General features: G+C 45.7%; 1 protein-coding gene across 1 annotated transcript in view; it reads left to right on the top strand.

The window, feature by feature from the left end:
* Positions 1–22620, top strand: part of GRIP2 (glutamate receptor interacting protein 2) — a 247512-nt gene that overhangs the window by 158267 nt on the left and 66625 nt on the right. The window contains exons 2-7 of the mRNA XM_065407705.1: positions 9079–9159; positions 15403–15538; positions 16436–16581; positions 18723–18809; positions 19128–19203; positions 19656–19801. Of these exons, the coding sequence (XP_065263777.1) occupies positions 9079–9159; positions 15403–15538; positions 16436–16581; positions 18723–18809; positions 19128–19203; positions 19656–19801 (672 nt within the window). The remainder of the gene's footprint in view (positions 1–9078; positions 9160–15402; positions 15539–16435; positions 16582–18722; positions 18810–19127; positions 19204–19655; positions 19802–22620) is intronic.

The raw sequence follows: 22620 nt of genomic DNA, 5'->3' as shown, positions 1-22620 counted from the left end.
AAGGGTGACAATACCATATCATGCCATCCTTACTTCTGTGCTGCTGCTGGTGGCAGCTCTTCCTTCAGAGCTGGGCTCCCAGCTAGCAGCGCAGAAGTAAGGCTTGCAGTACCGCAACCCCCCCTACAATAACCTTGTGACACCCCCTCAACTCCTTTTTGGGTCAGGATCCCCAATTTGAGAAATGCTGGTCTCCCCCATGAAATCTATATAGAGTAGGGTAAAAGCACACACAAGACCAGATTTCGTGGCGGGAGACCAGATTTTACAGTCCATGACACGTTTTTCATGGCCGTGAATTTGGTAGGGCCCTACTGATAGACTAAAACTCTGGCCTTGGATTTCCATGTTTGCATACTTTTGTCTTAGGCCTGGAACGTGTAATCCAAATGCTCAAGGATGAAAAGTGGGTTAGACTGCTAGCAACAAGGAAATTACTTTACTTTCCAGTATCCACTGTGTGGGTGCCAGTAGGTACCTTGTGATCTGGCACCCAACTGCATTTACTGATGGTGGGGCTTCTGTTGTTACAACTTGGCATGAGTTTAATGATCATTAAAGCCTACAGCCTGGCAGCTCTGGAGACTGAAGTCCAAGGAACAGAAAACAGCACAGCATGCTGCCCCATGTTGCCTGGATGACATGCCCCAGCTGTGAACTGAAGGGAACCCCTCTAGTGGGATGAGATTGCTCTGTCTCTATGGCCCAGACGTCCTTGGACTGTCTGCCGTTGACAGAGGTTAGTCAGTCACAACTGTGACGGAGCTCTGAGAGGAGGGAGTGAGGTTAGCAGTAATATTTAATAGTAACTAATATTCATTAGTAACTTGGATCAAGATTACTAGTTTCTTTCACATAGACCACCAAACAGCTGTACCATAGGAACATCTTTTGGTCCCTACTAATCTGGGCAAGATTTGAACTAGTGATGTAAGCCTGAATTCAGCAGGGTACTTAAGCAGGTGCCCAACTTTCAGTCTGAGTAGTCCCATTAAATGTAATAGAACTCTCATGCTGAAAGTCAGGCACCTGCTCGTATACCTTGCTGAATTGCAGCCTTAGGGTGTGAAAGGCTCCCTATGCTGTTACCAACCCCTGAGCTATCTCCTCCCTCTCTTTGAGCTGTAATGTTAATAAATGCATTGCAGGTCTTCGATCTCAAGGCAACTCCGCTTGTGGAGGCTACTTGATTGATTGATTTGTTTGCAGCCACACAGACATTCAGAATTTTCAGTAGATGTTCCGTCTTTGAACATCTATAGGTTTTCAATGGAAATTCAATCAGGTTTCCTTGCAGCTCTGTGGAGTGTGTTACCATGGCGTCTCATTCCTCGGTTACCCTGTGATAGATTTCCTGGTACCTTGAGACTCTGCACTCAGTGGTCATATTGCCACTGACCTCACGGAGTGAAATAGACCTCATCTGATGGTATGTCATGAGAGCATTTATAGCCAGGACAAGTTTAAAGGAATGCTGCCGAGACTTTTGTGTGTTTCTACCACGAAAAAATATATAATTAGAAATACCTTTGTATCCTGATAGTTTGTTTTTTCCTTAAAAATAAACAGTAATTTAACTTAATTTTAGGTTGAATTTAGGATTCTCAGACCCTGCTAAAATTCCCGATATGCACAGTCTGGCTGGGCAGCACCTGTCTTTGAGGTATCCCGGCATGTGGAAAATTTAGCAACATTCTTCCACCCCACCTCTCCCTCTAGGATGCCATCACAAGGAGCAGATTCCAGGGACTATGGAGAGAAACCTGCTGGGAAGAGGGAAGCACCACTGTTCTAAGGAGAAGTGGGGTGGCACCTTGGTCTTGTCTATATAAGCACAACCATGACCTCCGTTCTTGTCTGATCTATGTACGATGATCAATTCTTGAGCTATGCCCTGCTGCAGCTTTTCTGATGACATGTTTGTGCATCCACATCTGCCATGCTGCTTAACTATGTTTGCACCTATGCATTCTGGGAAAACTTCAGTAGCTATCCCATACTGCCTCAGCATGGGATAGTGCCCAGTGGAGTTGCTTGGAGAGTGCCAGCAGTAGTATGTGCAGCTGCTGTGATGTCCTAGGCACAGACCTGGGAGATAGGAACACAAGCCAAGCTGGCTAGATAGGTGTGGTCTAAAATGGTGTGCTGAGACCAGGAAGACACCATTTGCCAGCCTAGGCCTCTAGCAGGACAAAATGCTATACCTAAGTGCTAGTGAGCATGTCGTGTCTGGGCATATACCACGCTGAGTCAACCGTACCATTAACTGTCTATCCACTGTGGTAAGCATTGTAGCCTTCCCAGGGCCTTAGAGTTGAATCCTGACTCTGGTGCTTCTGCCTCCTTTCTCATCTCCCTAGTGGTGACTTCCATGTGGTTTTGTCACCGTTCTTGTTTCCCTACTCCTCCCACCTGATGCTTATTACTGCAGGTGTGCTCCTGTTATTAAAAACCTGTTCACATTGCAGCAGAATACCAGTGCCATGCCACGGCACGAAGGGTATGTGGGAGGTTGTCCTGTGTTAATATTGGAACTGAAATTTTGGAAAAGGCATCTAAGAATTTTGTAGAACCCTTTTAATTGGCACAGATCCTAGTAGAAAAACATGTGCAGTGTTGCTGTCCCTCATGGGTTTTATCATTAATCTTGTGATATCTGTTGGTTTTTAAAACCCCAGCCCCTGGATTCACGTGACTATTTGAGAATCTCAACTTTTCTTTTTTAATGAGTTTCTAGTGTCTTGGTTGTGAAAAGCTTGAAGACATGAACCCCAATGGCTCCAACACCAGAAAGTAATATATATATTGGGTTCTTTTTATTGGCTAATATCCACACCTCATTTGTAAGTCAGTTTCATTATTTGGGTGGGGGCGGGAGCGGGGACTCATGAATTTTGAACACTTGAGGTTGGCAATACAATGTATGCCAATGAAGTGATTATTGTGCTTACCAGAGCCTCTTAGGAATATGTTTTGTGTAAGGGAACGGAGATAAGAAGAGTGGAGATTCCTAAGCATAAAACATTAAAATTTTAACAAATTTAATAACTCCGTTAATGCCAGTTTGAGTGGCAGAGCAGGAAATCGGCCGAAAATGAACAATGGGCTGCTCAGTGGGGAATCTAACGCAAGCAAAAGCCAATTCACACTTCGACAGGCCTCCTGCGGCAGCTTCCTTAACTGCGCAAACATTTTAGCCAGATAATGAGCAAAACCAAACATTTTAGCATAATAAACTTCTTTGGAGGAAAGAACACATGAGGGAGGTGAATCTTGGTGCTAATTATTTGCCAGCTGATCTGTCTGTCGATGAAATACCAGAGGATTTTGTTGACCGGCATCCTTTCTGCATGTCTAATCATGAACACTGAATGGAACTTCATTACTTGTCCTAGCTGCTTAGCTGTTGATGATGGCTGCCATTAATATGAGGGAAATTTAGTTACTTTGGGTTGTTTCCTAGAATGGAAAGCCTATTTGTTTGCCAACAGCTATAGCATTTTTTGGATGTGAGAGGATAGCAGCTACTAACGTGAGACTTCACATTCAGTGTTTATTTGGGCTACTGCAGGGAAATTAAGCATAGAAGTGCTCTGGTGGTTAACTAGTCTGGGGTGGTGTGTTTATGTGAAGCAGATGGTTGGCTGCTGTACTTTGCCATCGGATTATTGAGCTGGCTTCAGATCCTCTTCTGTGGTTTCCTGGTAATGCTGGCTTTGCATTTGCTATATACAGTAGCATTTTGCCTCAAGGGTAGCACCTTGAGTGTCTCTGTCAGGCCAGTTTACACTATACTTCATGTTTAAAAAAGTTTTCCTCTTGACACGTTCATAATGCAAATGGCTTGGTGTCATTCTGGATTAATTGGAGGCCTCAGACCCAAAGATGCCCTTTCCTAATGGCGTGATCTTGATCTCTCATGCTCCAAGCATGGCAGAGCTCTGTGCTGCTGACTGTTCTGACGACAGTTGCTGAAGCAGAAATCCTGTTTTGAAACGTAGCTGTTGGCCTGCTTACTGTAAGATTGAGGCTATGGTGATCAAGGACCAAGTCCTGCACATTGTCATCATGACAGGGTGTCTTATTCAGAAGGCTGGATGTCCACATGGTCAAAGCAGCATTCTCTTGCTTTTGGATTCATCTAATTTTGGCTAATATGGACTCTGCTGTGTGAGCCTCGGCATTGCGCTCTATATGGCTTAGTCAGCAGTGCTAGAAGTGGTTGTTTAAAGAAAGGAGGTGGCCCTGTGCTATTATTCCAGAAATCTTTCTTCAGTTATTAGGCGCACTCTCACTCCCCTGACCGCTAGGGAGATGGAGAAGACCCGGCGTTTCATGCCCGTTTGTAGTGTGGATCCCCCACTCTACATGGTGGTGGCAGTGCTGTGAAAACTGGCTTGCTCCCAGAGCCCCGATTAGTTAAGCCTTGCAGGGGTCGGCAACCTTTCAGAAGTGGTATGCCGAGTCTTTATTTATTCACTCTAATTTAAGGTTTCGCGTGCCGGTAATACATTTTAATGTTTTTTAGAAGGTCTCTCTCTATAAGTCTATATATTATATAACTAAACTAGTGTTGTATTGTAAAATAAACAAGGTTTTCAAAATGTTTAAGAAGCTTCATTTAAAATGAAATTAAAATGTTGATCTTACGCCACCGGCCCGCTCAGCCCGCTGCTGGTCTGGGGTTCTGTTCACCTAGGCCGGCAGCGGGCTGAGCGAGGCCTGTGGCCAGGACCCCGGCTGGCAAGGGTCTGGCAGCCAGAACCCCAGACCAGCAGCGGGCTGTGTGGGGCCGACGGCCAGGACCCCAGACCGGCAGTGGACTGAGCGGCTCAGCTCACTGCCGCTCAGGGGTTCCATCCACCGGCTCCTGCCAGCTGGGATCCTGGCTGCCGGATCCACTCAGCCCGCTGCCAGTCTGGGGTCCCAGCCCTCCCCACATACAGTGGGTACCTACCTTCTCCCTGGTTCTGGCCATTCTCTTCCTCTCTCTGCACTGAGCTCAGGGCTGGGGGTGAAGGGGCGGGCCAGGAGCTAAAATGAGGGAGGGGTCTCAGGGTTGGGGCAGGAGGTTCGGGTGTGGGGCACTTACCTGGGCAACTCCCATTTGATGTGAGGGGTGCAGATGGGAATGTGGGGGGGGGGGGGGGTGCAGGAGCTCCCGTTTGCTGCTCGGGGTGGGGGTGGGGATGTGGTGGGTGCATGGGGTGGGGGTGGGGGTGGGGATGTGGGGCGGTGCAGGTGTCAGGGCAGGGGGGGGCTGGGGATGTGTGGGGGTGCCAGAGTCAGGGCTAGGGTTGTGGGGGTGGGATGAAGCAGTCAAGCAGAGGGCTGGGTGTGTATGAGGGAGGTACAGGGCTCAGGGCAGGGGTCTGGGGTGTGTGCGGGGCTCAGGGCAGGGTGTGTGTGTGGGGGGGTCAGGGCTCAGGGGAGAGGGCTGGGTGACTGCCCCCCTAAGAACTCCCAACCCCCCAGCTCCTTGTCCCCTGACCCCCCCCTTCAGAGACACCACCACCCCCAACTGCCCGCCCTAGGACCCTCCTTGCTCCCTGTCCCCTGACTGCTCTGACCCCTATCCACTCCCCGCCCCCTGACAGACCCTGGGACTCCCATGCCCCATCCAACCCCCCCTACTCCCTGACTGCCCCCTCCAGAGACGACCCCCCCCCCATCCAACCCACCCTGTCCCCTGACTGCCCCCCCGCCCACCCCTTATCCAACCCCCCCGGCCCCGGACCCCTTACCATGAGGCTCCACGCAGAGCCTGATAAGCTGCCCCGCGGGAGCGCGCAGCCTCGGCCCCCAGAGCTCTGCGCGCGTGGCGGCAGGGCTCCGGGTGAGCAGGAAGCGTCTTTCCCTCCCCACGGAGCCAAACACTGCCCTGCGGGAGCGCGCAGCCCCTACCCCCAGAGCGCTGCACTCGCGGCGGTGGCAGAGCTCCAGGGGAGGGGAGAAGGCGCGGGAGGGTTCGGCAGCTTGCTGCGCTCCGGCCCAGGAGCACAGACCCTGCGGCTTGCCGTGCCGGGAGAGTGGGGTCATTTGCCCACCCCGTGCGCACGGCTATGCTTCTGCTCCCTGCCCCCACGGGGAGCGGAGGGCAGAGGAGAGCGGGCCGGGCTGGGCAGGATTTTTAATGGCACGCTGGAGTCCCCGTAGGCTCCAGCGTGCCATTAAAAATCGGCTTGCGTGTCGTCTTTGGCACGCGTGCCATAGGTTGCCGACCCCTGGTCTATAATATATAACTAAACTATTGTTGTATGTCAAGTAAATAAGGTTTTTAAAATGTTTAAGAAGCTTCATTTAAAATTAAATTAAAATGCAGAGCCCCCCGGACCGGTGGCCAGGACCCGGGCAGTGTGAGTGCCACTGAAAATCAGCTCGTGTGCCACCTTCAGCATGCGTGCCATAGGTTGCCTACCCCTGAGTTAAGAGGTAGGCAAACAAGGGGAGGTGGCCTCTCCATCGCCCCAGAGTCCCGTTAGCTAGAGGGCAGGCAGGAGATCCCACTTCTACTTCCTGTTCGTCCCACTGGAGGGTGGTGATGCTGTCTGAGAAGAGACTGCATGGGGCCCAGCAGCTGGTATATGCTGCTGCTGCAGGGACACAGCAGGCCTAGAGTTTGAGGTCAGGGCTGGGAGATGTGCCTGGGGAGCAGCTGGGGTGCCTGGCAATACTGCATGTGAGGATCTGCCCCTGCCCAAGGGAAAGTGGTGCCAAAATCAGTGACTGAGGGGCAGTTTGGACTGTATGTTGGTGCATTTTGAGCTGCATTGTGAAGCACTGAATTCTTTATGCTCTCCTTAGCTGTCCCTTTCTGTGACACTGCGAGATAAGGAGTGAAAGTTGGGGGCTCCCCTCTAAGGCAGGTGTTTCCTATCATAGTAATGACCTTCATGGCTGAGGTCACCACAGTGCAAGGTCTCCCGGTGTTATGGCTTCCCCATCAAGGACGTATTGGTGGGGAGGTGAGGGCAGGAGAGTGACTTCTTATTTTTTTTAAACCAGGTGCTGCAGCTAAACTGTCCTTCATAAATTAAACCTATATCCAGAATATTAAACCCAGATTTAACCCTGCCCCCGACTTCTGCATCACCCAAGGGATTGTTTTCATTATAAATGCAAATTAACTTTCACACCTTTTTTTGATCCTAAAATTGGGGCCAAGCTATACAAGCTCCTATCAGCTATCAGTGCCTTGGCCTGATGATTGCTTTAATTATCTGAACAAGTGTAGCCTGTTTCAATGCTGGTATAGACTGCTTGTGTTGTGCTGTCAGATCTTGGAAGGGGGATTTCACACCGTGTGGTTTCATTCCGAAGAGGCCTTACCTGCTCCACTCATTTATTTATTTATTTTTAAAGGAAGTGTCTTGCCCTCCATTTTAGAGATCATCATTACATGTTGCGCTAACGGCAAATGTGTAGATTGGCAAGGCAATTGGTTGCTGTCTGTCTAGCTCCATGACTGCTTCAGGCGGGCTGAAAATCTTGAGTGCCTGTACTTGCTGAGTTCCTGGCACTTGATGATGTGGTCAGGCAGGAAGTGAATAGACCTGCATTAATAATAATAATAATAGAATGGTAGCAGTAGGAGGTAAGGTAACCAAGCATTTTTCTTTGCTCATGTGGGGCCAAAATCTGCCCTGATTTATACCCCCCATAGAAGCCCACCGTTTTCAGCGAGTTACAAGCTAATTGTCTTTTGATGGAGTTAAATGGAGTGTAAATTGGGTCCTTTACCTTAGTAGAGAGGCAAAACTCCTGTTGTCTCTGACCTGTACATAATTTACTGGGGGAGGGCAAGTAAGAGAGATTGTTCTCCAGATTTTTATTTTAACTAAATTTTGTAATCTTTACAGCTATTGAAGATGAGAGTTTCAGGATACCCCAGGAATGCAGTGAATGGGAATTGGGTTTATCTGATCCTGCATTTCTTTAGTATAGTCTCTCTAACTTTCTAAACCAAGATTTACTGAAAATGTATTGATCTGCAATGTTCAAAGTGCCCAGTTACTAAAGGCACTTCATATATGTGTGGTAGTGGAATGAGTGGGAGTGTTTATTCAGTTCAAACTAAACAAGAACTTTACAATTTTTAGCCTTTACAGTTCTGAGTGATAGTTCAGCTTGATTCTTTATCTAATCCGTTCTTCCATCCTAAATGATTGGAAACCCATCCCCAGATACTGCAGTGCTTAGAAACGTAATAAATATCTATGTTGTAAAGAATTCTTTTTAAGTCGCTTTGTTGTCGATTATAGAAACCAGATACTGTGGAATACCAATCATTGCATTCCTAAGTTTCTTGACATTTGCTTTGCTTTAACCTGTCCTGAAAACTTAATGACTGGCGTATTTGGTTCAGTCAATTTTAAAAACCTCTTTTTTCCACTTCTTTTTTTCAGTATCCTGATTTCCCCATGAATAAACTATATGCATCTTCCAGTACGAATAGATAAATCATACTTAATACTTGCATTTGGATTTAAATTGATGTCAGACAATTCTCTTTCTAACACCATTTCCTTCTATTCCTGCATTTTTAAGCCTTTTTAAAGAGAAGGTGGTTTCTCTACTGTACAGTAGCTGAAGCTGTAGCAAGGAAATGTGACTTTGAAAGAACAGGATCTCTAAGAATAGGCAATTTAATTCAAGTATGGTGATTTAGTGCCCTGTTAGTCTCCTGATGTATTACTCCATTTCCAAAGACCATGCGTTTCTTCACAAGCATGATGACAGGCTTAAAACTTGAGACTGATGTTACAGCTTTTCCTCATCTCTGCTGTTGCACATGATTACAGGACTAAGGGAATTTGCTCTCTCCTAAAGGATTAGCTCCTAGAGAAATAAATCAGTGTGTGTTATCACCCCACTTGTCTCCTCTTTCCCTCCCTCCCCCAAAGGCTGTAGAGCCAATTTAGATTGTGAAGTGGTCCTGTGGTTAATAAAACCTTTTTCTCACCTGAAGCCAGGAACTGGGATGAGACACTCTGTAGAAATGGTCACGGATGAACTCTTAAAAGTAGCTTTTGCTTTCAGTATAATCTTAGCTTCTGTTTATTTTTTCTTCCCCGGAAGATGATGGCCCTTACTCGAAGGGGAGCAAAGACTCAGGTGGACTGGACACAGCCCTCGTCTCCAGAAGGCAAAGCATTCCAGGTAAATGAAAGAACTACTACTTGTTCCCACTCTAATGTAGCTGTCATCCCCCACCGGCGGCGTAGCAGTAATCAGAGCAACGGACAGCGGTATGGTTGGTCCCATTGTGGGTGGAATGTAACAGGTACTAAGCTGTGCAGATTTGTTCTGCGTTGTTCTTATTACAATAGTGGTTAAAATGTGCCAAGCGCTATACAGGTCTAGAGAAAGACCATCCGTGCCCTGAAGATCTTACAGTTTAAAAGAAGTGGGGGGGTAGGAGGTGGAGGGAAAGGCAGGAGGAAAGCAGCGGTGAGGGTGGTGGGCAAATGTCTTGCTAGTTTGATATTTTAATGTATTGGGTAGATATAACTACCCACATCTGCCTGTCTCCCCAGCAATTTTTGTTGTTCTGTTGGCTGCCGTTATCAGTTACTTGGTAACTATTCCTTGCCTATTTTATTTGGTAACTTTTTTTTACCCCTTGCCTATTAATTCAAGCTTATAAAACTTTCCCTTCCACTTGTCCTGATCAAGGAGCCTTAGGGTACCTCTATACTTACCCGCTGGTTCGGCGGCAAGCAATCGATCTTCTGGGATCGATTTATCGCGTCTTGTCTAGACGCGATAAATCGATCCCGGAAGCGCTCGCCGTCGACGCCGGTAATCCTGCTCCACAAGAGGAGTAGGCGGAGTCGACGGGGGAGCCTGCCTGCCGCGTTATTCACGTAGCTGAAGTTGCGTATCTTAGTTCGAACTGGGGGCTTAGTGTGGACCAGCCCTTAGTCTATCCGCTCCCTCTATGCTGCCCCATGAGAAGTACAGCCACCCTCCACTCTGCCATCCGCTCCAGAGGTTCTGGCTCAATGGACAAGTCTACACTGTAATCTGGAGGTGTGATTGCAGCACGTGTACACGTACTCAAGCTAGCTCACTAAAAATAGCCGTGAAGCTACAGTGGCACAGGCCCGTACAAGCCCACCCAGGATCCTGGGTACGTGCCCAGGCAGATGACCTGGGCTGCCATGGCTTTACTGCTGTTTTTAAAGAGCGAGCTCAATCAAAGCTAGCTTGGTTATGTCTACGCAGATTCCAGTCACACCACCTGACAGCAGTGTAGACATACGCAGTGAGAAGACAAAAACTGGCCACTTGCTCAGTCGGTGCATGATGATTGGAACCTGGTGAAAGGAGTTTGTGATTTAGGCCTAGTTCTGAATGGGCAAGTATCTGCAGGGCAGCCTGTCTGGGAGGTACACCTTGAATCTGGAGATACGAATAAACTTGGAACTCGAGACTCCATTTCGCTCTTAAATTTGGGCCCTGGTTGGGGCCTGCGGGCGCTACAAATGTACTGAAGCTGGCTGAAGAATGGAAACATGAAACATTTAAAACTTCAAAGCTTTTTCTATTTCACAGGATTCCAAACACTCATTTTTTTGTATTTTTTGGGGACTTTGTTTATACTGAATTTTTAATCAGAACCATTATCAAAATGGTGTTTTCTGTTTGCCAAACCCAGGTTTTTCAGTAAATGGTTTACCAAATCCCTGGTGTTTCAGTAAATGAAAAACTTCTATAATAGGGTTATTTTTTTAAAGGCTATGGAAAGATTGCAAAAAATTAAACCTTTTCAAGAAAAGTCTGGTGGGGGGAGGGCAGTTCCTGTGAAATTCTTCATTTTTAAAAACTTTTTTTTTTTTTTTTTTTGCTTTCACAAACTTCTACCAGGTTTAAAAATGTCATTGAGGCATCATGGGAGCAAGCAAACCGTGCTAAACACTTGGTGTGGACTGGGACTGAGATGTTTAGCAGCAAGTCAGCTCTTTGTGATCAACTCGGAGTTCACGCTTTAGTTAGTTGTGACCCGATGTCCTCTAGGGTTAACCTTGACCACGTGCAACGTTAAATATGACAGTCCAAGTCTCTGCCAACCTCTAAATTGTGTTTAACATTGTGTTAGGTACCGTGACTCCTCACTCACATTCTAACATGATGTAATTTTCCAGTGCAGAAAAGCCGATAGGGGGCCAAAGATGTAGTGTGGAAATGGAGAAACTTTCACTGCTGTTACTGGTGGTAGGCCTCTTCTGTAGATCATTACAATGCTCTTGAACAGTGTCAGATGGCCACACTGGCCAGTGAACACACATTCTAACAAAGATGGGGGCTTGGTATCCTCGTATGTATGTTGAAAGATGAAAGTAAGAAAAGTAGAGCGAGGATCTGTGGGATTTGTACTGAATGTGTTTTTTGGGGGGTAGGGACGGGGCAGATATTTGGCCCTGCTCCATTGTTTTTGCACCCCTTGTGAGTCCTCAGATGGAAACAAGCTAGCGTAGCCAGCTCTGTGCCTCCTGCTCTTGGCCTCCCTGGTGTAGTGGGTATTCCAGGGATGGGAGGGTTCATGCCCAGTGTGCGCTGTGTTCTTGTGATCCTGGGCTGGAGCAAGAGACTATAGACTATTCTAACTCATCCTGGAGGTTGAATCAGTCCCTGACTGTATGTGAAGGGGATGAAAAGGTGTTGGAAAGCCGTGTTGATGAAACTTATCCCTGACCTGGAGGAGGTCACTGTTAGGGATGGTTAATTCACCGAGCCTGGCCAGTCACTGGTCTCTCTCTTCTGAGACTGCCAACAAAGGTGGTGGTGGTGGTGAATTATGATGGGAACCACACTGGAACCCCAAACTCATTTCAGATAGGCCCCTGGTCAGGTGTTTCATAAAATGATTTTGCAGGTGGCTCTTGGGTGTCTTGCCAATAATTAACTCTCTGTCTTGGCTTTTCTTAGGTATCTTGGAAGACCTAGGTCCCATTTAGTCAGCTCACTTAATGGACATTGTTTATCTTGACAGATAGATAAAAAAACTATTCTCCAACTTCATTCTAGGCGTTGAGTTTCTCCTTGAACCCACAAGATGGATAATTGCACAATGGGATTTCTCATTTTTTAACACTTGTCAAGGACCAAAATCAAGCCCCATTGAAGAGCTAATAATTACCCCTTGTGGCACCATCTGTGTTGATCAGTAGTCTCTTTAGTCAAGAGGAAATTTGCAAGATAGTGCCGGATGGCATTCTGTTTAGAACAGCGGGGAACAGTGGGAAAGTTTCTGGCAGTTACTGAAATCCTGGATTGGTGAATTGAAAACTGTTACTGTACTTGGCGGTGAATCAAAACTGTTTGAGTTTAAAGACCAGGAGCATAATGGACATAAAATTTGAGAATGAATCAACGCTTGCCATGTTAAATGGGGGCACAGCAGAGATTGAATACCTTCCAAACGATGCTAGATCACAAAGAGGTTCCCCGCTCACATTAATCAAGTACACAGGCTCCTGGTGGCGGGGGATGTGCTTTACGAACAGCAACATGCAGAGTGACTGCAAAGAAATTGCCCCTTGCTTCGTTACTGTGGCATTGCACAAAGAGCAAAGTGCCACCCAGACCTCTCAGACTGATTGTCATTTGGCACCACAAGTGTTAAAACGATCTATACGCCAAGCAAAAGGGGGGGAAAACAACCCTACAGTTGCAGAGAGCTACTGTAGTGATAAATGATTCCAGAGATTTTCAGGGCCTGAAAATGCAAACTCTACAAATCTTTAAATGTTCCCCCTCTCTGTAGCAAATCTCAATTGAGCCTGCTGCATTATTCCATCCAGACAAGCTCATTTTTGACCATTCATTGTAAAGATGCAAGATTTTAGCTTGCAGCTTCCAAAGCCCTGATCTGGAGCTGCTCTTTACAGTGCATTTCAAGTGGCCAGTGTCCCCTTCTTGTGAGTCTCTTCTGTGTCACACAGCGTATTTTTCTTCTTAAGGTTAAAAGTTGGCTTTTTAAAAAATTGTAAATGACTTTAATGCTCATGAAAAATGGAGACTAATAGCTTGTAGCATAGGCAGACGCTGTGCAAGTTTCCTATACCAAGCTCTGTCAAGAAGACACCCAAGTTTGTTTTTTTCCCCACCAGTGTCTTCTGCTGTTCCTAGTCTTCTGCCTGAGCAAAGAGAGCCCATAATATGTTGTTTCTGTCACGCGGACAAATAGCCCCAGGAGACTAGTCTGAGGCTACCAAATTCAGCTGCAACCCAACTGAGATTTGAATCCCAGGGTCCAGAGATAGGCAATGCCCTACCTCTCCCTCTGCACCAATGCAGGGCGCTTTTGAAAATTCCACCAACATTTATTTTCCTTCTGCTTCCCTGTCCGTGTAAAATACCAAAATGTAGATCGTTAGGGAGGCTGGCTTTAAACCGTTCGAACACTAGGTGTAAGGTGTCGAAAACTGGCACCAATTAACAGAGTTTAACATTTCTTGTGTATGCAAGGGCAATATTGTTCCCCAATTGCAAACAAACAAATATTCACTCTTAAAATAATGGAAGGGGCAGGGGAGTGAAGAATGACTAGTCCACAGGAAAAAGAGAACTGACATTAACACGGTAGACAAGGGGATTAAGTACCACATAATTGACTCCGTTATAAATATTTATAACCATTATGTCTTGTAAAACATGCTCTGCCTATATCCATTATAAGTGTCCAATACTTTTGACTCCAGCTGGGTATGGAAAATGTCAAAACACCTGTGACAAGTCAGGCAAGCTGAAGAAGGGTGGAGTACAGTTGCAACTGAAAACTATCCTAAATGAAAGGATTTCACCATCCATATCTCCCTAGCTGCTGTCCATATGCCAACAGAATCCGACTCCTTCCCCTCTCAAACCCTGCACATCCGAATCTTACCACTTCTTCCACCACAAAATTTCTAAGATCAATTGTGTGTTGTCTGTCCAGGCCCACATCTCCCCTCTTGATTACTGTGACCTCCTCTTCCCCAGCCTCCCTCACACCCACGCTGCCCCTCTCTGGTCCATACAAAAAAGAGCTGCTGAGACAGTCGCTCTTGGCCGTTGCTCTGACCTCATCACACCACATTTGAATCCCTCCGCTGCCTCCCTCTGTTTTACTTGATCAAGCTCAAGCTTCTTGTCCTCACACACAATGTCCTTCGCAGCTCTTCTCCTCCCTAACGGTCTGTCTTGTCTGTAATACCAGCCTCTCTTGTTCCATCTGCATGCCTTCTATGCTCTTACAACCCCCCGCCCTCCCCCAGCACCTTCTTCCATCCCACCGCTTATACATGGAATACTTTTCCTCAGCTGATCCAGACAGCCACTCCTATGCCAAATCTCTCCTCAGGACACAATTCTACTTCAAGGCCTGTAAGGGTATGTCTACACAGCAGCTAGACACCTCACAGGGTCCTAGAGCGAAGTCTACACGGCAGTGAAACAGCCTTGCAGCCCGAGCCCGAGTCGGCTGGCACAGGCCAGCCACGGGTTTTTCTTTGCCGTGTAGACACCCCCAGAAATCAGCCAATTTAATGGTGCACTGTGTGGGCAGATAAGATGAGCTGGCTCTTCAGTTATCATTTATGTTTTTAAAAGTTGCATGTAAAATCAATTGTGTGCATATTTGGTTGCATCCCACTACCCGCCTCAACTTTTGTACATCACTTGTTTTAGAATGTAAGCTGATAGGGGTAGTCAGTTATCTTTTTGTCAAGGTTCAAATTTCTTGGTCAAGGTATAGTGAAGGTCCAGACTCCAGAGAAACATTTTCCACACCGCAATAACAATAATGATGTTAAGTAAATAAAAAGATCCATTCAAAAGTATCTGGCGGTCCGGATTTGGCCCACGGTCCGCCTATTGACTACCCTGAGGAGTGTGACTTGAGACAACACCCACCATAACTGGATTCTGATTCTGTTTGGAGCCTCTGGGCACAAGTGTAATATAAATATTTAGTAGTAATAATTGTTTACAATGTGGTTCAGGTTACTCCGAAGCATCAAATGTCTAAATAGATACAGATATTTTTGTCATGATCCAAAATAGGTAGGAGTGACCTGGAAGAAACCATAAGTTTCTGCCTGAGTTTCTGTAAAAGGAGATATTGCTTCAGAAGTGAAAAGGGAGAAATGAGATGAGCGAGTTGACAGGAAAGGGAACCATCCTATTGTCCTTTTATTTTATTTTTTATTTTTTTTCTCCCCCTCGTCTCCCTTTCCTCTACCCTTCTGCTGCTGATACCCCAGTCTCAATTTTTCTGTATTTTTTCAAATAAATTGACTAGTTCTGTGCTCGGTCCCACCATACACTGGGATATAGTGCTCCCAGGGTGTGAACCAAAGGTACCTTCCACTGAAACATTCACCGTTAGTTTGATTTGTTTCTGATATTTATCTTCAGAGGAATTCAGAGGGGTCACCATTGTGGAGCTGATTAAGAAAGAGGGAAGCACCCTTGGCTTAACTATATCCGGTGGCACAGACAAAGATGGAAAGCCAAGGGTCTCAAACCTGAGGCCAGGAGGGCTGGCAGCAAGGTAAGAAAATCTGTGTGGAAAGTGTTGTATGTGGATGTATTGAATACCTGATATGTATAAGGACAAGTGAGTTGGCTTCGGAATATTTTTAATGGTACCATGAGATGTCAAGTTATTCATCTCCTAAGAAAAGCCTGTTGTTCCATTCAGAGTTATTTCCTATGATCTATGCAATGATCACGAAACAACGTTTTAGAACAGGTTTTGGAATGGTTAAACAAAACCAGTTTCTGTGGTTTCTCTCAATCCCATCAGTTACAGACATAAGTGGTTCCACAAAACCCAAGCAGTTTTATTTTTTAATGCATCTAAATAGTAGATTACATCCTGGCTAGGGTGAGTGAATACACTTGGCCTAATTCTGAACAAACTTGAACAGTGGGCTTAAAAGTTTAACTCCAGCACTAACATTGTCATTGTAGGATTCATGATCAACTAGGAGACCGTGGAGCGGAGTGGGGGAGCAGACATGGTGAAGGAGAGGAGAAAAGGGAGGAAATAATAGAATAATTTTGCCGAGAGCAAGCAGAAAGAGGGAAAAAAACAGAGCTTGTCTTGTTTGCTGGAACTTTTTCCAGATGTTGCACTTGACATTGGTCTCTGGTTTTTCCATGATAACCTCTCACAGCGGGGTGAGTGGCGTGGAGGGAAGTTGCAAACACGTATTTTTCAATTATTATTATTTGCCTGAATCTGAAGGTTTGCCCCTAGAAAAATAGTCGATGGGCACATTTTCCAGCCAAGTGGAAATATTTCCTATTCCTTTTGATAATACAGCTAAGATTGGTTAATCTTTGGTAGCTTTTTTTTTTTTTTTTTTTTTTTTTTAACAAAATTCTCCAGTAGAGATGTCCCAGGCAGAACATAATGGAGAATCTTATTGTTGTTTCTTTACAGAAGTGATCAGTTAAACGTTGGAGACTACATCAAGTCAGTGAATGGGATTAACCTGACTAAACTGCGGCATGATGAAATTATAAGCCTGTTGAAGAATGTAGGGGAAAGGGTGGTACTGGAGGTGGAGTATGAACTGCCCCCAGCTGGTGTGTGTCTCTAAGATAATGTTACTTTCTTTGCTTGACTGTCTCATTCTGTGATACCGATGGGATTTGTTTGTTATGCCCTTTACCAAAAAGAATGTTTAATGGGGCAGCATTCTGTTCTGTCTTCATCTGTCTGTGAAACATTGGTAGAGGTTGCAGATCCACTCTGGAAGTGCAGTTAGTTCTCTCTCTCTCTCTCTTTCCAGCATAGTGGGTGCCTGCTCATGCACACTGGCTGGAGATGGCTGATTAGATTTCTGTTGCCTTGTTGTGATTTGGCAGCAAATCCCTGATCTGCATCCCAACGCTACCTCTCTTCTCTCCTCTCTCCCCCCCCCCTTTTTTTTCTTGTGTATCGTGGTTATAGGAAAGTATTCAGAATCCTAACTACCCAATTAATACGCCTCTCTGCTTTCTCTGTTGAACTGTATTAAATGTTGTTTCTTCTGAACACTTCCATTTGCTACATGTCTTCAACAGATAGTTTTTCAGCCTATGTTCTGTAGCTAGAGGGTCTTAAACCCAGAAGCAGATGAACCAGTTCAGATAAAAGAAGGATTCTGTTACGAGGGTTGAAATTTTTTTGGCTTAATATTTATTATTAAGAACAAAGCAATAATGCAAAAAAAAAATCTTGGAAAACTCATTCATTGAGGCCTTTCCACCATAAGAATGATACTCTCAATATTGACGTCCGTCCCCTGTGATTTCCCTCCCATCCCCAACCCCCCTTCTTACCCACCCCCCACTCCCAAAAAAAACTAACCACCAAAAAAAAAAAAAAATCTTGAAACAAATCAACCTAAACCAGAAAGGAAAAGTAAATTAATAAAATTAATCCCTCATTCTACTGCACGTGCTCATCCGACATCCCTTTAAGGGCTTGGCTACACTTGCAAGTTACAGTGCAATAAAGGAGCCCCGGGCGCATTATCTCACTCCCCATCCACACTGGCAAGGCCCGTAGAGCGCTCTGACTCCGCGGCTACAGCGCGGCTGGTACTCCACCTTGGCGAGAGGAATAACGTTTGCTGCACCTTGGCTACAACGCCCGGGCGTCAGTGTGAACGAGGTGTTGCATTACTGCGCTCTGATCGCCCTCTGGAAACGTCCCATAATCCCCTTAAGTCAAGTGGCCCCTCTTGTCATTGTTGTGAAATCGGCTGCAGGAATGCGGAAATGCCCTTTCAAAGCTCTGTTTCGGAGAAGCCGGCTGCTTATCAGCTCCGAGAAAAAGCAAACCTTTATTGTTTGCTTTGAGTGAGAGAGAGGTGGTGGGGGGATGGAGATCTGAACTTACAAGACAGCATGCTGACACACTCTCAGCACCCCAAAACCCTCTCTCTCTCCCCCCCCCCACATACACACAACACACTCCCTGTCACACTCCACCCCACCCCCGTTTGAAAAGCACGTTGCAGTCACTTGCATGCTGGGATAGCTGCCCATAATGCACCGCTCCCAATGCCGCTGCAAGTGCCGCAAATGTGGCCACACCAGTGTGCTTGAAGCTGTCAGGGTGGACAGACTGCAGCACTTTCCCTACTGCACTCTACGAAGGCGGGTTTAACTCCCAGCGCTCTACATCTGCAAGTGTAGCCATGCCCTAAGCTAGTTGGGTAAAGAACCCAAAGTGAGGGAGAGTGGCGGGGAGCACCATTAATGGTAAAACGAATACACTCCTTAATGGCTGCACATCAGAGAATGGACCTTTTTGTTCTTTCTCATTCACTGTACTTTCTTGACCTTAAGTGGAGCAGTATATTCAGCATAAAGTTCCTGATTTTCCCCTAGGATCAGTTTAAAGCATTCACTTCCATTTTTTCCCCTTCTAAAAGTCAAAATATGGGGGGGGGGAAATCCTCATTGCTAAAAGGTTGGCTTAGGATTTTTTAATTTTTTTAGGTCAACAGTTGACTGTGTTTGTGTTTTAATTAAAAACGTCAAGAACTTTGCATCTCTATGACTGCTGGCTTTTGAATGGCACTGAACACAGTGAAACTGGTTGAGATATGGCAGGGTTTCACTTCAATGTCAAAGTATTAGTCTAGGCAGATTTGGGGAAATCTAGAATATAAATGCTGTATTTTAATGCTATTTTGGGTTACAGGCATCTTTCTCCTTTTTCCCTCCGCACATAGCACCGGAGAGCAGCTCTGGCATTATTCCAAAGACCATAGAGGTGTGTCTATACAAGGAGGGCAACAGTTTTGGCTTTGTGCTAAGAGGTCAGTGACTTCTCGTAGGAGGATGATAAAGACTGGATGTGCAAAACGTTGGTTGGGGTGCCTCTGAGAATGCGGGAACGAAAGGGATGAGTGAAAATTTGTGTTGAAAATCTTGTATGAGAGACAAAACTGTGCCTTGAAGTATGCACTGACCAACCTTCAAGGACTGATGGCTGATTATCCAGAGCCGTCTTTGCTTGCAAGCTTTGTCAGCTATTAAATGAAAAATGTCTCTAGTCCCTCAACACCCCTATTAAGACAATAAGGGTGTTCAGCTCTAGAGATTAGTTACTAATGGCGCTTCTGGTTTTGTTCTAGGGGGAGCCCATGAAGATTGGCACAAATCCAGACCATTAGTACTCACCTATGTAAGGCCAGGTGGCCCTGCAGACAGGTAATGCTCAGGTTTTATCTCCTTTCGCAATTGAGGTTAACAAAATGTATGCACAGCTCTAACCAGACTTCAGGATATAAAAGCCTGTGGCCCATCTCATCTGTCTCTCCTGGGTATTTAATTACGGCTTTCAATGTAGAGGTCTTGTGAAGTTGTAGCCATAGGATGGCTATCTTGATATAATCTTGGTCTCCTGTAGGGATGTCTGTTATGCCTAGGAGTACCTCTTCCAAAATGATCACTTAATTAGCTGAATGTAAATCTCTCAAGGACCACCATTGCTATGATAGAGGGTAACGTATTAAGGGGTCTGAGGCAGTTTCTTTATTCTCATACTGCTAATTAAACACGATGGACATCAGACTATAAATACCCTAAACTATTGTCCAGGGGAATGTTCAGATCATGTTTGATCAAGATTTGTACTGAATTCTGCCTCTGGCTTCCTGCAGGGAAGGGTCCTTGAAAATCGGGGACAGGCTGCTGAGTGTTGATGGGATTCCCCTTCACAGCATAACTCATGCCGATGCGCTGAACATCCTGCGTCAGTGCAGCCAGGAGGCGCTCTTCCAGATTGAGTATGATGTCACCATTATGGGTAAGGACAAGCAAATTGGGGGGGCTGAAAGAGTTGCTCTGGGATGGACTTTTCAGTGGGTGCCTGGGAGGTTGAGTACTTGATCTTAGAGGTTATGCCAACTGCATTAGTTGATTTCTGTGGGAAATCACTGAGTAAGGTACTTCTCAACATAGGAATGGCAGAGTCTGGCCCGTGGTTGGTAGAGCTCTGAGTAGGTTTAGATGATAGAGGGGTTGAAATACCTGGAACTGCTGATGCTCTGTTTTCATCAGTGATGGCAATAGTGGTTCATTTTATGAGAGGAACTGTTTAGTGTAGACAGGGCCACAGACAGGAAGTCCCAGGGGCTGGGACTGAAGAGGTACAGAAAGAGGGGCTGTATGGCTGTGCAGCAAATGCCTGTAGTAAATCTGTGCAGGAGACAGACTAATTGACTAATGGATACTGGACATGGACATATTTTGGTTCGGGAGTTTGAACATGTCTGTTTGGGGAGGCTCAGTTTCAGGGGGTTTAGTTCAGATTAAATTCTAATAGAAACAATAAGTGGTCAATGGAAACTCCCAATTAAAGAACACCTGCTAGAAAAGGACAGAGGATAAGGAGGTATTTCTAAACAATTTCCTTGAGGGTCTGAGTTCCGGACCATGGGGGAGGGGTTGTAATTAGCTGCTGTATAACAACTTAGAGCTGCTCTGTAACACACAAGTTACTTCAGCGAGCATAGTTAATGAGTTTAAAGTTACCAGAGTCCAAAGCTGTGTTGGCTATGGAAGCTCAGAGAGCTGTGGTTAGATTCTGATGCCATGCACAAGTCACAATTATTTCTGGAGCCTTTTCTGCCAACCCCATGTACCAGGTCAGCATGTCTGGAGCCAGCAAGAGAAGAGGCTAATGAGGTCAGATTGTTTCCTGATTTGCCAGCAAGGTAGGAAATCAAAGGTGGCTGCAGTCCAGAGAGCATTAATGAGTTTCTCAAGGAGAAAAGGATTAGAGGGCTAAAGAGCTGTTTTCCCAGTTGAAATCTTTTGAGAGCTTTGCACAATGTGTTTTGGGTCATAAGAAAATGTCTCCAGAATTATTCACTCATTAGACAGAGAAACAAAATGTCAGAGGTTTTTTTTTTTTTTTTTTTTTTTTTTTTTTTTTTTGTCGGTTCTCCCGTCCACAATCACTCCTCGAGAGAGACCTGGGACTGGAATAGCCAGGGGTGTTCGAAGGCCTCTCTACTCTGACTTGCATTGGCAGAGGTGTGTGAAGGAAGCTTGCACAGTAGTTACCTGCCCTCTGCCCACCTCTGACCACATTTCAAATGCAGTCTCACTTTCATAGTTTATCTATCTAGTACCACAAGGTTTTTGAGCCCCGTAACAGGGTGGCATGCCCCTTTAAGGGCCAGATGCCTGGAGCCAGCCAGCCCAGGTCATTAATCAGATATGGCTATGAAAGGAATAGGTGCTCCTTATAAAGAGCTGCAGCAAATGGCTGGGAAAAGGATGTCTGCAGAGAGAATCTGCAGGCAGACCCTTGAGCAGGGGAAAAACTCCAGGAAGGAAGGCTCAGGGGAGCAGCCCTGTGGCCACTGTCCTGTGTAAGGGTCAGAGAACTGAGCGTGAAGAAAGCCAAGGGCCTGCAGATGGCAGAGGAGACATTTGCTAATGATCTCTTTGAGTGCTTCGGTGAGGGAAGGCCAAAGGAAGCACCTTGTGTGCTGTCCTGAAGAAGGGAGAGGGAGCAGAAAGAGAACCCAGGAGGCACAGGACTTGTATTAAGCCAAGAGTGGGTGGACATTGTTATTGCCTTCTTTGAAGAAAGACTGAAGAAGTGTCAAGAGTGGAAAAAATGTGTCAGACTCTGAGGTGTTTTGAGTTACATTAATCAGAGTGTAGTTTGTCTTTGAGACATGTAATAAGTTATCCCATGACAAGGGTCCTCAACCCAAGAAAGTGTATTTCAGGAGCATATGGATTGACACTAGGAAGGAGGGGAAACTGAGGCTAGGTTCCTGTGGGGCACCATCCAGGCATGAGGGGGAACCAGAGAGAGGCCTGACATGGAATAAGTCCTTTCCACTGTTTCTGTGGTGGTATTTATTGCTCTAGTTTATTTGTAGTTTTCTGAATACTAGCAGTTCCAGAAATCTCAATAGGGAAGATCCACTCTCCATTAGTTGTTGCTATTTTTCAACTGTCTGTTGGACAATCAGGTGGACTGAATTAAGGAATGTTCTGCAGAATGGAATGCTTGTGTAGAGCTTCATGACTCCAAGAGTCTGTGCAAATGCAAACAGCTAATAGTGGGTGAGAAGCAGGCTTTTAAGATCCATCCCTGGTTCATATTTTGTATAGGGTTGATGGTTTTAAAGCCTGACTTAGTCACAGTAAGAGAGATCAGTTCAACTCTCTTGCATTTCTTCATAACTTTACACCTAAATATTAGGGTTGAAGGAGCATAGAATAGTAGTCTGACTTTGTACAGCCAATCTTAGCCGAGTCCATATATATATGGGACAGTTTCTCCATAAAGAGTTTTTCTAATCCCGTGGAAGTGGAATCATGATGTACTTTCTTTGCTTTCGTTGTCTGAGACTGGAAGGACAGAGCTATTTATTGATTGATTGATTGATTGATTGCACAAAAATGTGACTTCTTATTTTAAACGTTGCCGTCTAAAGAGGACGGTTCACCAGCCTTCCACAGGGGAAGTGGGGTAGGAGGAAGGTGTGAGACACCAAAATAGCAGCTAATATGCGAGCGAGCTCCCCCTGCCACTAGTCCTGTGGCTAGTAATGTTTGTTCCTTTGTTTCTGATTGCGTCTCAGCATCGTTGAACATAAT

The sequence above is a fragment of the Emys orbicularis genome, chromosome 7, assembly GCF_028017835.1.
Source record: "Emys orbicularis isolate rEmyOrb1 chromosome 7, rEmyOrb1.hap1, whole genome shotgun sequence".
Taxonomy (NCBI): domain Eukaryota; kingdom Metazoa; phylum Chordata; order Testudines; family Emydidae; genus Emys; species Emys orbicularis.
This window is presented reverse-complemented; position numbering and strand designations above follow the sequence as displayed.